The following is a 13,989-nucleotide window of genomic DNA, read 5'->3' on the forward strand; positions in this document are numbered from 1 at the left end:
TTTTGTAGCTGAAACCCCAATTGAGGAGTTCACGCCAACCCCAGCCTTCCCAGCGCTCCAGTACCTGGAATCAGTGGATGTGGAAGGTGTCGCTTGGAGAGCAGGGCTTCGCACGGGAGACTTTCTGATTGAGGTGAGCCCGGACGCGGCAGGGAGAGTGACCGACGGCTGCCACCAGCATCTTCCTCTGCAGGACAAGGGGCTATGTCTTGCACAAAATTATTTTCCTTTATAAGGTGTTTTGAGAGCTGGGTAACAATTGTTACTGAAATGCCTGCTGCCTGGATGTCTTGATGAAAAAAATGGTCTCTGGGTACAATAATTCAAGCAGATACATGCTCTCTGTGCAAGAAGATGAGCTGACAGGTTCCCTTCTGCTAACTGAAATTACGGGGAAAATGGAGGTTGGAGAAAAGATTCATTAGAGGCCCTCTCTGGAGGCCAGTCAGGATTGGTTTGTGCTGGTATTTATTACAGCTTTTCCCAACGTGGTGTGAATACCAGGGTCTAGAGAGATGAATTAGATTGACCAGGTACGTAGGGCTCTGCTCTTGTATCTCCCCCTTGGCCCTCTCCCTGTCTTGAGAAGGCGACGTTGGAGGCTGCGTCCTGCCTTCGCTCGGCTCCGAGGCCACAGCCGACTGGATTTTCCTGGTCATGTTTGAAAGAAAGGAAAGCAAGGATTAGAGTCACTGGCAACTTCACATTAAACAAGTGGCTCGAGGGCTCAGCAGCAAGGCTCAGCAGCAAGGCACAGCAAGGTGGAATAGAGGGTGCGGTCTCCCCGGGGCACAGGCAGGAGACGTAGGAGAAAACCGGGGCAGGGCGCTGAAGCTGTCTGGCAGGTCTCCAGCAGTGACAGCACTTGCTTGCTCCCGCAGCTTGGCATTATTATTATTTTGTTATAGTTTGTATTAGTGTATGCCCAGAACCTCAGTGGCAGGTCGGGAGGACGTCGTGGTAGGTGCTGTGTGGTGCGCAGCATCTGCGCAGTGCGGGCGGTGAGGGCTGTGTCCCGGCACACAGACGACGGGGGTGCTCCCATGCCGGTGCTCGCCGTCTCTGGGCAGTACGATGACACTGCAAGGAGCAGTCTTGGCGTATCGGCCGCTTCATCTTGTAGTGAACGCAGCAGAGGGTAGTTTTAAGGAGTGATTTAAAAGAGAGTGATAATGTGAATTTGTTAATGTTTGTAGGGACTCTCCTCGCTATAGGAGGAAAGTGTAGGAGACATTACTGTGCTGCTTGCAAGGGAAAATTATGTTCAGAATCTGTGCCAAATGGGTATGGTATGAATAGGCCAAGTCTCCATTTCTTAAAGCCAGAGAAAAGGCTGTTACAATAAGGCAGCTGAGAAATGATTAAAGTGTTTGTGACTCACTCGGTCAAGATGCCCATTTCTGTGCCTTAATTGTAAAGGGATCCCAGAGAGTTTGTTTCAAACAGGGATGTATACGCTGTCAGTGCGGGAAGGGATGTGAGAGGAATCCTGCCCCTTCCAAGGGAGCAGTGGTGGCAGAAGAGGTAGAGTGAGGCCGAATTGACACTGAGTCTGTGAAATGACCGTGCATTGGATGGGATGGGAAGGGGAACTTTGTATGAAGGTTTGAGGTGGGTGCCTGGTCAGGCTTCGCTGCGAGTCTTCTCACAGCAAGTGCTGAGCAGCGCACACCGGACAGGCAGTCCCTACAGTCAGAGGGAGGGCTGGTGTCCCATGGGATTTTGCTTTCACACATCTTCCCGTGCAAAAATCATAAGGCTTTAAACCCAGTAATGCAGTATATGAAATCTGCATTGGTCCGACGTGGTGGTGTGGTGTAGGTCGTGGTTGTGCGTGGTGTAAGGCAAGCAGAGCTGCACGCTTCTGGCAGGTGGACGTGTGAAGTTGTCCCCGTTGTGGAATTGCTCCTGGGACGGGGGAGGCGGGTGGTGAGGCTCTGCTGGGCTCAGCTGCTGCAATTTGCTCTGCAGTCTGAAGCTTACGCTGAAAAATGCTCTCTTTTCCAGGGGTGGTCATCACCTCTGTCCTGCGCAGTTGGTCGATGCACCCTGGAGCTCCTATCAGTGCTCGGTGGGATCTTTCTAGCAATACTTCTTCCGGAGCGAGTACCTCAGGCACAGTGATGCACTTGACCTTGAATGCGTAGTGATGGGAAGCCTGTGCCCAAAGCAGGGACCGGCTGTGACGTGTCCGTGCCGAGGTGCTGAATGTGCTGTGTCCTTCGTCCCAAGCAGGGGGTCCCATGGTGGTGCCGTGCCCACACGTGTGGCACTGCTGCAGGGCAGGCGGGAGGACCGACAGCCAACGTGCCGGGACATGGAGCCGTGTGCTGCCAGGAGAGCAGGGAATCCCGTGGCTGGTGGACCACAGGGAAAGTGGAGAGGGGAGCTGGGCTTGAGGACCTCTCAGCAGAGGTGCGGGTCAGCGCTTGGCCTTACTTCCAGCGGGAAGAGCGCACCTCTCCTCCGCCCTCCTTTCTGCGGTTAGTGGGGCCCAAATACCGCCTCTGTACTTGCAGCAAACCTTCTGGAGAGCAGCTCCCAGTGGGGCCGTCCATCCTGCACGTGGGTGCTGTTCTTGCAGCCAGAAAGCCCCCCGAAAGCTGCGAGCAGGAGGGTGCTGGCAAAGGCTGCGTGACCCCAATAGCCTGCTGCCAACAACGTCGTCTGCGTCGTTGGTGTGTCTTCTGCAGCCTCTAAACAAAGCCAGCAAAGTACCAGTTGTCATAAACGTGACAAAATCATTATAGAGCTGATAGTTTCTTATATGTAGTATTAGAAACATTACAAAGCAAGGAAGAGTTTCAAATGTGTATAAAGCCCTGTGGGGTGTGAGGAGCAGGTTAGTGCTGCAGTGGAGCAGCCTCGTCCCGGCTGAGACTCGCAGTCGTCCCTCTCCCCCGGCTCCCAGTTGGGCTGTTCAGCTGCAGAATTAATGTTTTTAGCTGGTAAGCTGCCCTCAGCGGGTTACCATTTCCTATGGATCAGCTAGCTGAGCTGACATCCCCTGTGGCTGCGTGATCATTAAATCTATGGCAAGTGGAGCAATAAGCATGTGTGGTTTCCCTGGGAAGGGAAGCTGGAGGTGGGTTTAGAATGAGCACAGCAGCTTTGCCGCAATGTAAAGCCACATGCTGAGGGCAATATTCAGAAAGGGAGATGTTGCGATACAGCTTGAAGCCTTGTACAGGTCTCTGGAACCATCTTCCTCAACCTGTCCAAGTGTATGGATTAGAGAGGTGTTAAATTTAGATGGAAGGTGCATGGGCATTTTGAGACTTCATTTCTAGCCTTGTAGCTTGTAGCCTGAGACCATCTCTTGCTGAAATTAGTCTTTTAGCTTTAAAGATCTCTTAGTATTGGAGATCAGTGCTAGACAGCCAGATACATATAAAGTGCTTTCACATTGGAGTTAGCAAATTCAAGTAAAGAAGTGCAGGTAGGAAGCCCTGGGAGAGGCGGAGAAGTGTTTGGTGACAGTGAGAGTCTCCATGTGAGAGCTGACCTTGCCCAGCGGTGGGGAACAGCTCTTCCAGTACCACAAAACGGCTCTTCCATGCAAGGACCAGGTGGCAGGGACATTGCTTGGAGCTCCAAGCAAGCCCTGAGCTGCCCTAGTCTTCCTCACGCTAATTCAGTTAAATCAGCTTCTGAAGCTGGGAGAGGGGTGGCTGGCCATGGATGCTGGAGGTGGTCCTGTGGCTGCTCCAGCAGTTCCCATTCCTCCATGAGGCTCCCCTTTAGGGGAAGGAGTGAGATGTGTTTCTGTCAGGCATTGGCATGAGGACCCAGCAGATGAGGTTCAACAAGGCCAAGTGCCGGGTCCTGCATTTGGGTCACAACAACCCCATGCAACGCTCCAGGCTTGGGGACGAGTGGCTGGAAAGCTGCCTGGTGGAAAAGGACCTGGGGGTGTTGGTCGACAGCTGCCCAAATATGAGCCAGCAGTGTGCCCAGGTGGCCAAGAAGGCCAACAGCATCCTGGCTTGGATCAGAAACAGTGTGGCCAGCAGGAGCAGGGAGGGGATCGTGCCCCTGTACTCGGCGCTGGTGAGGCCGCACCTCGAATGCTGTGTTCAGTTTTGGGCCCCTCACTGCAAGAAGGACATTGAGGTGCTGGAGCGTGTCCAGAGAAGGGCGACGGAGCTGGTGAGGGGTCTGGAGCACAAGTCTGATGAGGAGCAGCTGAGGGAGGTGGGGTTGTTCAGTCTGGAGAAGAGGAGGCTGAGGGGAGACCTCATCGCTCTCTCCAACTGCCTGAGAGGGGGTTGTGGTGAGGTGGGTGTTGGTCTCTTCTCCCAAGTGACAAGTGACAGGACAAGAGGAAATGGCCTCGAGTTGCACCAGGGGAGGTTTAGGCTGGATATTAGGAAAAATGTCTTTCCTGAGAGAGTGGTGAAGCACTGGAAGAGGCTGCCCAGGGAGGTGGTGGAATCACCATCACTGGAGGTGTTCAAGGAATGTGTGGACGTGGCACTGCGGGACATGGTTTAGTGGGCATGGTGGGGTTGGGTTGATGGTTGGACTTGATGGTCTTACAGGTCTTTTCCAACCTTAGTGATTCTGTGATTCAGTGATTCTCCCTTTTCCTGCCTTTGGTCCTTTCACCAAGAACCTTGGTAGGTCTGGCACAATCCCAGAGTGCTCTTCCTGGCATCCCGTAATGAGTCCCATACCCCCGCGGGCAGTAGCTCCCCTCGGTCCGCAGGGTGACCTGGGAAGAGCCTCTCCCATCGACTCATCCCATGGGTCTCAAACATGGAGCGGGGGCTGAGCCTTCCCCGTGGGGGCCCTGGGGGTGGCTGAGCCGGGGTGCTCCACTGACACCCATCAGGTCATTGGGGTTCCTCCAGCTGTCAGTGTTCCTCTGCTCCATCATGGCAGTGGTGATTAGCCTTTGATCCTGTAATCCAACAGTAACAACCCATCATCCCGTCTGCAGCCTCTATGTAGCTATGTATGCTGCCTGCTCGCCCCTCTCTGTTGGAATTTATCTCCTGCTGATCCCAGTTTTAACAGAAGCATCTGCTGCGAGGCTGCCCAGCTCCCTTACACTTCTCCGCCTCGGATTGTCTTCTGGCTCTGAGCTGTGGCAGAGGGAGCCTGGAGCTGTAGAGAGAAGTAACCTCAATCCTGCAATGCCACCTATCAACAGAATTGCAAGCATCAGAAGAAGCGTGTTTAAATTTTTGCCCTCACAGCTTATACTGAGGTCCTTACACCAGCCGAGTTCCCAGCCTTCCCAGTCTTTGCAGCTTTAAAGTAGCATAATAGACTGGAATATCTGGCCCTGGCTCTCCTTCCACAGAGAGATACTGTCTCTTTTTTCCTTGCCTGCTGGGCTTGTTGCTTTTTCTGCTCTCGTTTGTCATGCTTCAAATCCTCTCTCTCAGGAGGTCTAAACACTTAAGCCTTCTCTTCGTATTGGAGTGAACAGGTTCATTTTTTAATCCCAGCAGATCATGTGGAGTTGGTCACACGTGCTGCATCTCCTGCTTTTTGTGTTGACTTAGCCCCTGCTTGCTGCAATGTATTTTGGGTGGAAATCTGATCCCAGTTTTATTACTACTTAAGAATTTATGTGCTGTCTAGATTGTAAGCTTGTAGGGGAACTGTCAGATGCCTGGACGTGATTGTCCTGACCCGGTTAGTGCCATGCTCACAGGGAGGAAAATCTGCCCTGAGGAGAATAAAGCCTGCAAGGCAGCGGGGCTGCACAGATCATTTCACATATCACACAAGCAGGGCAGAGAGAGACATCATGCACCACTTTCCTCTGCGTGCCTGTCTCTGCTAGGAGCCTGGACAGAGAATTCCATCCTAACTGCTGTGCTTCAGGCTGGCTGAAGGTGGAAAACGGGCAGAACGTTGGCAGCCCCTCCAGTCTGCCAGGGCATCCAACCAAGTCGCTTGCATTTGTCTTGTGATCCTTCAGCATCTTCCCATGAGCTGCTGCTCACTCTTGGTCTTGGTTTTTCATTTACTTCATAACCCCTGTCTCTCCATTTCTTTTTTTGACCCCTCCACAGTCACTCTGTCAGGCTCAAACCGCATGTCTGGTTGTGCTTTCCGATGGGCATGCTCACTGCTTCGTTCATGCACCTAGCGAAAGCCCAAAGACCTCCAAAATGTGCATCTGCACTGGTTTCGAGAAAAGCGGTCCAGGTGAAAGTGCTCAGCGTCTTTGTTATATGCTGATCCAGCAACCAAAGGATCCTATTTTGCAGATTCTTATGCTAAAACAAATGCACGAGCCAAGCTAAGTTATCTTGTATCATCAGGTCTTCTAAAGAAAGGTCATCGGTTCATCACGGATAAGAAGGTCGCCCTTTCTTCCTGGTGACTAACCTTCCCCATCTGTGACGAGCGTGATTCAGATCAGCCACGGGCAGACCAGCTGGTTGTGTTGGTTGACATGGGCTGTGCCAGGGGTGTGAAGGGACAGAAAATTCCCAGGGCGTCTGCTTGCTTAGGGCAGATGGATAAGAGACATCAGGCTCTGCCCTTGATCTTCCAGCGCTGAGATCACCACCCCTCACCCTCTCCCCCACAGTATTTCTATGTATAGAAATAGCTAGATAAGTAACCTCAGTGTTTAGTCAGCATCTCTTTTAGCTGCACTTCCATCATACGCGCTCCAAGTAGAGTGGCTGGAGGACAGCTCTAACACGAAGCCAAATGGCTGCTTTTCTCTGGTTGGTTTGGCTAACGCCGGCTTGTCAGTCGTCTTGTTCACATTTCACCATCCAGGTGCCAGCTATCCATGGGGCACTTTAATTTCCTAAATACCGCTGTGATCCTACAACCCACAGGGCTGCTGCAGTGACACAGACACAGATGATCTCAGTGCACGGCCTTTGGTAGAGCTCTGTGGTGGGATTCATCTCACCTCACTTCAGGCTTCAGTTACCTGGGTGCCTGCACCTGCCTGCCTCGTCCAGTCTGCCAGTTCCGCCTGTGGAGGCCAAATAAATGTGGAGATGGAATTCGGGCAGTCGTGAATTCATCTGACCTAACCTGGGGTCTGCCTTAGGATGTGACAAATCTGGTGGATTCACTGACCAGCTCTCCCCTGACCGGACAGGGATCGCGGGGCAACTTTTCCGAGGGTAGGTGCCCGTTTTGTGGACAGCACGTTCTGTCAGGTGGATCCCAGCACTGCGATCTCTTGGCAAAAGGCACATTATTCTGTAGCACCGTGGGTGAGAAATACCAAACATGGAGCAGCTCCTTGGAGCATTTGGGTTTTGTTCTCTGTGCCGTTGGGGGTTTCTCTCAGAGGAACTGCTAGAGTCTGAGTGCTATCGACACTGTGGATATAGCTGCATGTGCAATTACCGCTGGTACTTCTCAGGTTTAGGGGTGGCAAAGCCTTGACAGCAAACCAGCAATGCCTCCCCAGCGTGAAGTCAGAGCATTTCGTGGCATCCATATGCTCTGAGGCGCTGACCTCTCTGGAGGGTCAGAAGTAACGCTGAGATTGCTGTGAGTTTGTCCTGTTTGCAGTCCTCTGGCAGCAGACGTAGGAGAAGGAGACGCTTCCTGGACACAAGGCTTTCATTTGGAGACCCAGTCTTCAGACGTGATTCTGAGCATGGTATTTCCGTTGCCTCAGGAAGAGATCTGGTTCATTTCTCCCGTCTCCAGGGTGCTCACTTTCTCACTGCAGTCCGTCTGTCTCACAGAAGTCATCTCCAGTTCATGGTGGGCCAAGAACTTCAATAGCACAAGGTTTCGTCACCGCTCTGAGGCTTTCCTCAAGCTCATCACTGTGGAGGCCATCATGTATGTCTAGGTGTGTCGAGCCATATGAAGTAGGCACGAGTGTTGTACCGTACCCCAGACCCTGTGCTACACGTGCAGGCCTGGCTTCATTCTGTGCACACTTCTGAAAGCTGTACTGTGACTGTGTTGCTAGAGGTGCCTCCATCAGCTATACCTTCAGTGGTGGCAGGACTTGACCAGTCTCTGCCAGGAACATACATTTTTTTTGACTTCCCCTATCACTGCAACTACCTCTCTTTGGCTGCTGAGTGCGCTTGCTGCATCTCCAGTCTCCCAGATGTTTTTTCTTAGCTATCTCTGGAAACTGTACAGCTTTTCACTCAGTGGCCTGGATGTCCGACGGTTCTGAAGACTGTTCAGTTCCTGTGAGAAATACTCCTTGTAATAACAGACAGACAGTTAGAAGATACGTTTTTGTGGCTTGGTGGACCATATTTTCAGCATGAGATATGGTTAAATCTTTATCCATTGTAGAAATCATAGAATCATAGAGTGGTTTGGGTTGGAAGGGACGTTTAAAGGTCATCTAGTCCACCCCCCGTGCAGTGAGCAGCGACATCTTCCACTAGATCAGGTTGCTCAGAGCCCCGTCCAACCTGACCTTGAATGTTTCCAGGGATGGGGCATCTACCACCTCTCTGGGCAACCTGGGCCAGTGTCTCACCACCCCCATCATAAAAAATTTCTTCCTTGTTTCTAGGAAACCTGTGTCCCAGTTATACATGAGTCTTTTTTACATGCTAAATTGGAGGGATTTTCTGTTAGTTCCCTGAGCATGTATCTCAGTACAGTTTCCAAATATCTTTTAGTGGGAAAGTGGAGAGAATATTGTCCCATCGCTCCTTGTCAGGGCTCTCTGGGGAATCTTTGAGGGTTTTTCCATCAGTGAATTACTCTGTTTTACAGTGAATCCCTAAGTTTGGGCTGATCTTCCTCCTGAGCCAGCTTTTGAATCCACAGCTGCATGTTCTCTCCTCTGTAGAGTCATAGAAGTGGCGGTTGGAAAGGTTCTCTGAGATCCTGCTCCAGGAAGGACTACGTTAGGTCAGCTGTGGCTCTGTCCAGGCAAGCCTTGGAAACCTTCTGCAGGAAACCATCGGCAGGATGGTGGTGCTGCAGTCTTTCTGGTGGCCTGTTCTGGGGCTGTACCACCCTCCCGGGAAATTTTTTTTTTTGGCTAAAGTCCGAGTCCAACCTGAACCTCCGAAACCACAATTTGTGGCTGTTGGCCACGTTCGTTACATCATCTGCTACTTCCAGGAAGAGATTGGCTCAGTCATCTTTGTAAGTGCCCTGCAAGCAGTTGTAGGCTGCTTGCTTCTTTTTGTCATGCAATCTGGGTCTGGACCCTCTTCAGTTTCTCCCCATCTCTCTTGAACTCGATGGCCAAAAACTGAACACGATATTCCAGGTGCAGCCTCACCAGTGCTGAGTAAAAAGGGCAGTAACTTCCTTCAATCTGCTGGCCAGGCTGCTTGTTATGTAGGCAGTATGCAGCTTGCCTTCTTCTCTGTGCAAACGTACTACGGGCTCATACTCAGGCTGGCAGTCATCGTAAATCTCTTTTCAGCCTCAACAGAGCTGCTGCTCGGGCAGTCTCTCCTGAGCCTGGACCAATGTGTTGGGTTGGTCCGCCCCAGGCGCACACCTTTCTTATTCCCATTGTTGAACTTCATGAGGTTTCTGTTAGCCTGGTCCTCATGTTTCTCCAGGCCCCTCCGGTTTGAAGCTCTGCGTTTCACCATGTCAGATGCTCCTCCTGGTTTGATACCATCTGCACTTTTACCGAGGGTGTCCTCTGTGTCATCTCTGTTGTTGATGAGGTGTTGAACAAGATGGGTGCCAGGACTGGCGTCTAGTGCACTTTGCTCATTGCCAGCTGCCTAGTCATTCATCACTACCCTTTCATGCAGCGATCCAGTCAGTTCTCAGCCCACCTAGCTGTCCGTGCATCTGGTCCATAGCTCCTCTGTTTCCAAAAGAGAACGCTGTGGGGGTTGGTGTCAGAAGCCTTGCTGGAGTCATGGTATGTCACGTCCACCGCTCCGCCCTTGCCCACAGAACTAGTTGTTTCGTCGCAGAAAACAGCTGTATTGGTCAAGCACAGTTTGCTGTTGGGAAATCCATATTGAGTGTTCCTGTTTGCCTTCTTGTCCTTCAAATGTTTGCGCATGAAGAAGACGTGCTCCATGGCCTTCAGGAGGCTGAGGAAGGGCTGGCTCTCCTTCCCTTCTCAAAGGTGAGTGTCACATTCGGGACCAGTTCCCCCCATTCAGGGACCTTCCAAATCACCATGATATCTCCTAGGGAACAGACAGCGGCCTCATGATCACTTCAGCAGCTCCCCCAGCCCCCTCGGCTGAATCCCGGCGGGCCTGTGGACCTGGATGCAGCAGCTCTTCTGAGAAGTCTCTAACCCGTTGCTTCCCCACTACTGGCTGCCCGTCTTATATTGTCCGCCACACTCCGAGGTCTGGGAGCACGCGTTGCCCATGAACGCTGAGACACATAATGAAGTTAAGCACTTTGGTCATGTCTGTACTGTCCATGGGTGATTTTTCCTCAGCAGACTCGCATTTTCCCTGAACTTCCTTTTGGTGCCAGTGTACCGCTACAAGATGTACTTGTTCTGCTTAATGTCTTCTGATGGTCTTTGCTCCAGCTGGGCTTTGGCCTTCCTGGTATTGTCCCTAGTGCTTGAGCATTGTTTTTGCTGTTTTGGTGTCTTTCACTGTTTCTCCTTCTTGTATGTGCTCTTTGCCTTTTAGTTCATTAAGAAGCTTCCTACCTTATCAAGCAAGCCTTCTGCAAAAATACCCAGTCTTCCTAAGTGGCAGGGTGGGTGCCTTGTTCCTGAGATCTCAAAAATTTTTCAGTGACAACCAGCACCCCCTTCCCTTTGGGCTGCTTCTCCTGAACCTCAGGATCGTAGCTCTGCTACTCCCCTTGCCAGCCTTCCTCCAGATGCACAATGCAGCCGTCTTGCAGTGTGGCAGCCCGAGCTGCCCCGTGACCACGTTCACCGACAGTTTTTCCCTGGGGTGAGCAGCAAGTCAAGCAGGTCACCTCTAGCAGCCAGTGTTTGTGTTAGGATATTGTCACCAGCGGTCTGGGAGCCTGGATTCCCTGGCCAGTGACCCGTTGCCTTCCCAGCAGATGTCTGGATAGTTAAAATCTCAGCGAGGATGAGGGCTTGCAAGACTTCCACAAGTTGTTTGTGGACAGCTTCACCCACCACCTCCTCTTGGGTGGTGGTAACAGACCCGGTGTCCCCCTGTTCCTAGCCTAGATCCAGAGACTCGCAGAAGGCATGTCTGTGCTCTGTGCGGTCGGGAGCTCCGTCACATGGAGCCACCTCCTTTCCCTGTTTGTCCTTCCTGAACAGCCTGTAGGCAGCTGTGGCCACATCCTGATCAACGCGTGCTGACCCGAGTCTCTGAGGCTGACCACAACATGGCCCTGCGACCGCAGCAGGACGTGCAGTTCTTCGTGTTTGCTGTCCACGCTCTGTGAACCTGAGGAAAGCTTCCGAATGCCCAGTCCTCTGGACAAGAAGATGAATGTCCCCCTGTGGACCTGTACTGGCATACCTCCTCCATACCTTCCTCTCCTATCTCTGGGCTTAGGTCCCCATTCTCTGATGAACCTAGTTTAAAACCCTTCTCTCCACATCAGCAAGTGTGGTCACAAAGTGTTCTTCCCTTTCGCAGTTACAGAGTGTCTTTCCCTTCCTGGTGATCTCCATCATCCTCCAGTGAGGCACCAGGATCAAGGAAGCTGAATGGTAGCTGGCAGCGTCAGCTGCGTGGCCAGGCATCAATCTGGCAGAGGTGTGTACTCCACAGTGAGTCTTTCCTTCAGCCAGAAGAGTTTTTGGGGACAGACTCTGTTGAGAACATAGCTGGGACATGCTCTCGTTTTGTCTCCATCGCCCTGAACCCCAAAGCCCTGCTTTGAGCTGCTCAAGGTTTTTCCTGGCTGTATCGCTGTTACCCACCTGGATGAGCAACAAGGGGTAGTAATCAGAAGGGCAGAGGAGTCCCAAAAATCTTTCCTCAACACTGCTAATCCAGGCCCTGGGGCAGGCACCAAACCTTCCAGGACAGTAGTTCTGGCTGGCACGTGGTGTCTTTGTCCCATGTCTGGTGGCAGCCTTCCCCATGACAATGACAGAGGGTAGGGTAGTGAGGAAGAGCCCTAAATACGGTTCCTCACTCTTTTCCAGCACAAAGTCACCTAGCAGAACCACTGAAGGTTTTTAGCCAGGGTGGCCTCTGAATTGTATCTTGTCTGTTTTCTTTCCTGAGTTTGGTTCTTCCAAGGCAGAGCTCTCTCTCCATGTTAAAACGCATTTTGTTGTTCTTTATCCATTTGACAAAATCTGTTAGGAAGACCCCTGCATCTCTCGCATTCTGCAGCAGAGGTGCCTGAGAAGGCAGTATCCGAGTCCAGAGACTGTCTTATTGGAGAGCAGCTCAGGGCAAGACTTTGGTAGCTGAGGTGGAGCTGCCAGCATCTCTCCAGGCATATTTCAGTAGGGCTCAGGTGCCCTCCAGGTTGCCTTTGGGAAGCGTCTTCGTTCTTGGGTTCAGTGCGTACCACGCTTAACATCATTGCCAGTGCTGCAGCCTTCAGGTGAGACACAGGCTTGGGGAGAGCAGTGCTGTCACCTCCCCAGCTGGGAACTCCATCTGCTATTGTCACCTCTTCACTTCGGTGTTGCTGCATGGCATGAACCGCTGAGTGAGGACACGTACAGGTGAGTGAACTGAAGGCAGAAGGAAGGTAACTGCTCAGGACCACACATTCCTAGGAATTCGGCATCCAGCGCCCAGTCACGTCGTCTTCTGGGCTCTTTCACTCAGAACTGAAAGGTTTGGCAGAACTGTAGGGGCAGGTGGGCTTTACCTTTTACCACATTCAGAGAGCCTGGGTCAACAAATCCTACGGATACTGCTAAGGCAGAGAGTGTCGATGCTTGAGTCCTGGGACGGATACTCAGCCAGAGCTTGAAAGTGCTTGTGGGCAGTGCAACTTGAAGATGCTGTGCTTACTGGTAGGTAATCTTTAAAAGGCAGGGGAAGTGGATGTGACTGTTACCATGTCACGTAGCTGGATGAAAAGCAGGAGCACAAAGACGTGGTGTTTCTTGAGGGAAGGTTTCAAACTGCGAAGGTTTAGGCAGTCATGCAGAGCTCAGCACCGGGCTTTATTGAGATACCTTTGAATGAAGTGGAATTTGAATCTGGTGGCTGCTGCAGAAGGTACCCGGGTGACTGCCCCTCCATGCCCAGCATGAGAACGAAATACATGCGGACAATTACATTGTCAGGCAATTAGTGCTCACCTGGCTCGCTGGAGTCAGTGGGACAGCGCCAGGCTGTGAAAGTGCCACAGTTTAGGACTAGATCGGACCTATCGGGGCATGGGATTTTGAAAATCCTATTTCACCTGACCAGGGTTCAAGAGCACCGTCTGTAGTGTCTAGCCTTGTGTTCCTCTGAGCCTGGCAGGTTTTAGATCCTTGGTTTTTTCCCTTGAGGAGCGTGTAACCTGTGATGTAGACAGCAGCCTTTGTATGTACCCTTCCATTCTATACGTACCTTGAGCGTGTGTGCGTATACACACAGGACTTACGGACATTAGATAAAAATATGGGTATAAATTTGTGGATAGTTTCATTATTTAGGTCTGTACGATATAGTCGTACAAAAGCATTGTTAAAAGAGAAGAAAATTGCAATTAACAATCGAGGTGGGCTCTCACTGCCGAAACAGTGGGGTGTGTAGGGCAGTGAGAAGGCTCTGGGGCGGTGTCTGCGTCGGTGCCGAAGAGACCCCACCGGTCACCTTCCCGTATGGGTACGGAGAAAACCTACTATGGCAGACGTTAGTTCAACAGGGGAGCAATGTCTCTTCTGCCTCTAGTGCAGTCTTGTTGCTGTGAGATAATGGAGTCTAGTACTCATTTCATTTGACAGGTTAAAAAAAAGAATCGATGGCTCCAGTAAAAACGTGCAGGTGTAGCAGCAGATCTGGTGGTCGGGCTCTGGCTCTGCTTGTCCTGTGCAGAGCATGTCAGCAGCCCCTGAGTGTCTCCTGGGGAGGAAAGAGTGCCATTTTTCTGAACCTCAGAGCTTTTGATATTTGGGAACATAAATTTTACATAATTAACAAAATCTAGGGGTGAGTTGAGGACACGCTG

General features: G+C 51.6%; 1 protein-coding gene across 1 annotated transcript in view; it reads left to right on the forward strand.

Moving 5' to 3' along the window:
- The window catches only part of SHANK3 (SH3 and multiple ankyrin repeat domains 3), a 358,709-nt gene that overhangs the window by 286,259 nt on the left and 58,461 nt on the right, over nucleotides 1–13,989 (forward strand). The window contains exon 19 of the mRNA XM_059816355.1: nucleotides 9–133. Within this exon, the coding sequence (XP_059672338.1) occupies nucleotides 9–133 (125 nt within the window). The remainder of the gene's footprint in view (nucleotides 1–8; nucleotides 134–13,989) is intronic.

Source organism: Gavia stellata, chromosome 4 (genome assembly GCF_030936135.1).
Source record: "Gavia stellata isolate bGavSte3 chromosome 4, bGavSte3.hap2, whole genome shotgun sequence".
Classification (NCBI taxonomy): Eukaryota; Metazoa; Chordata; class Aves; order Gaviiformes; family Gaviidae; genus Gavia; species Gavia stellata.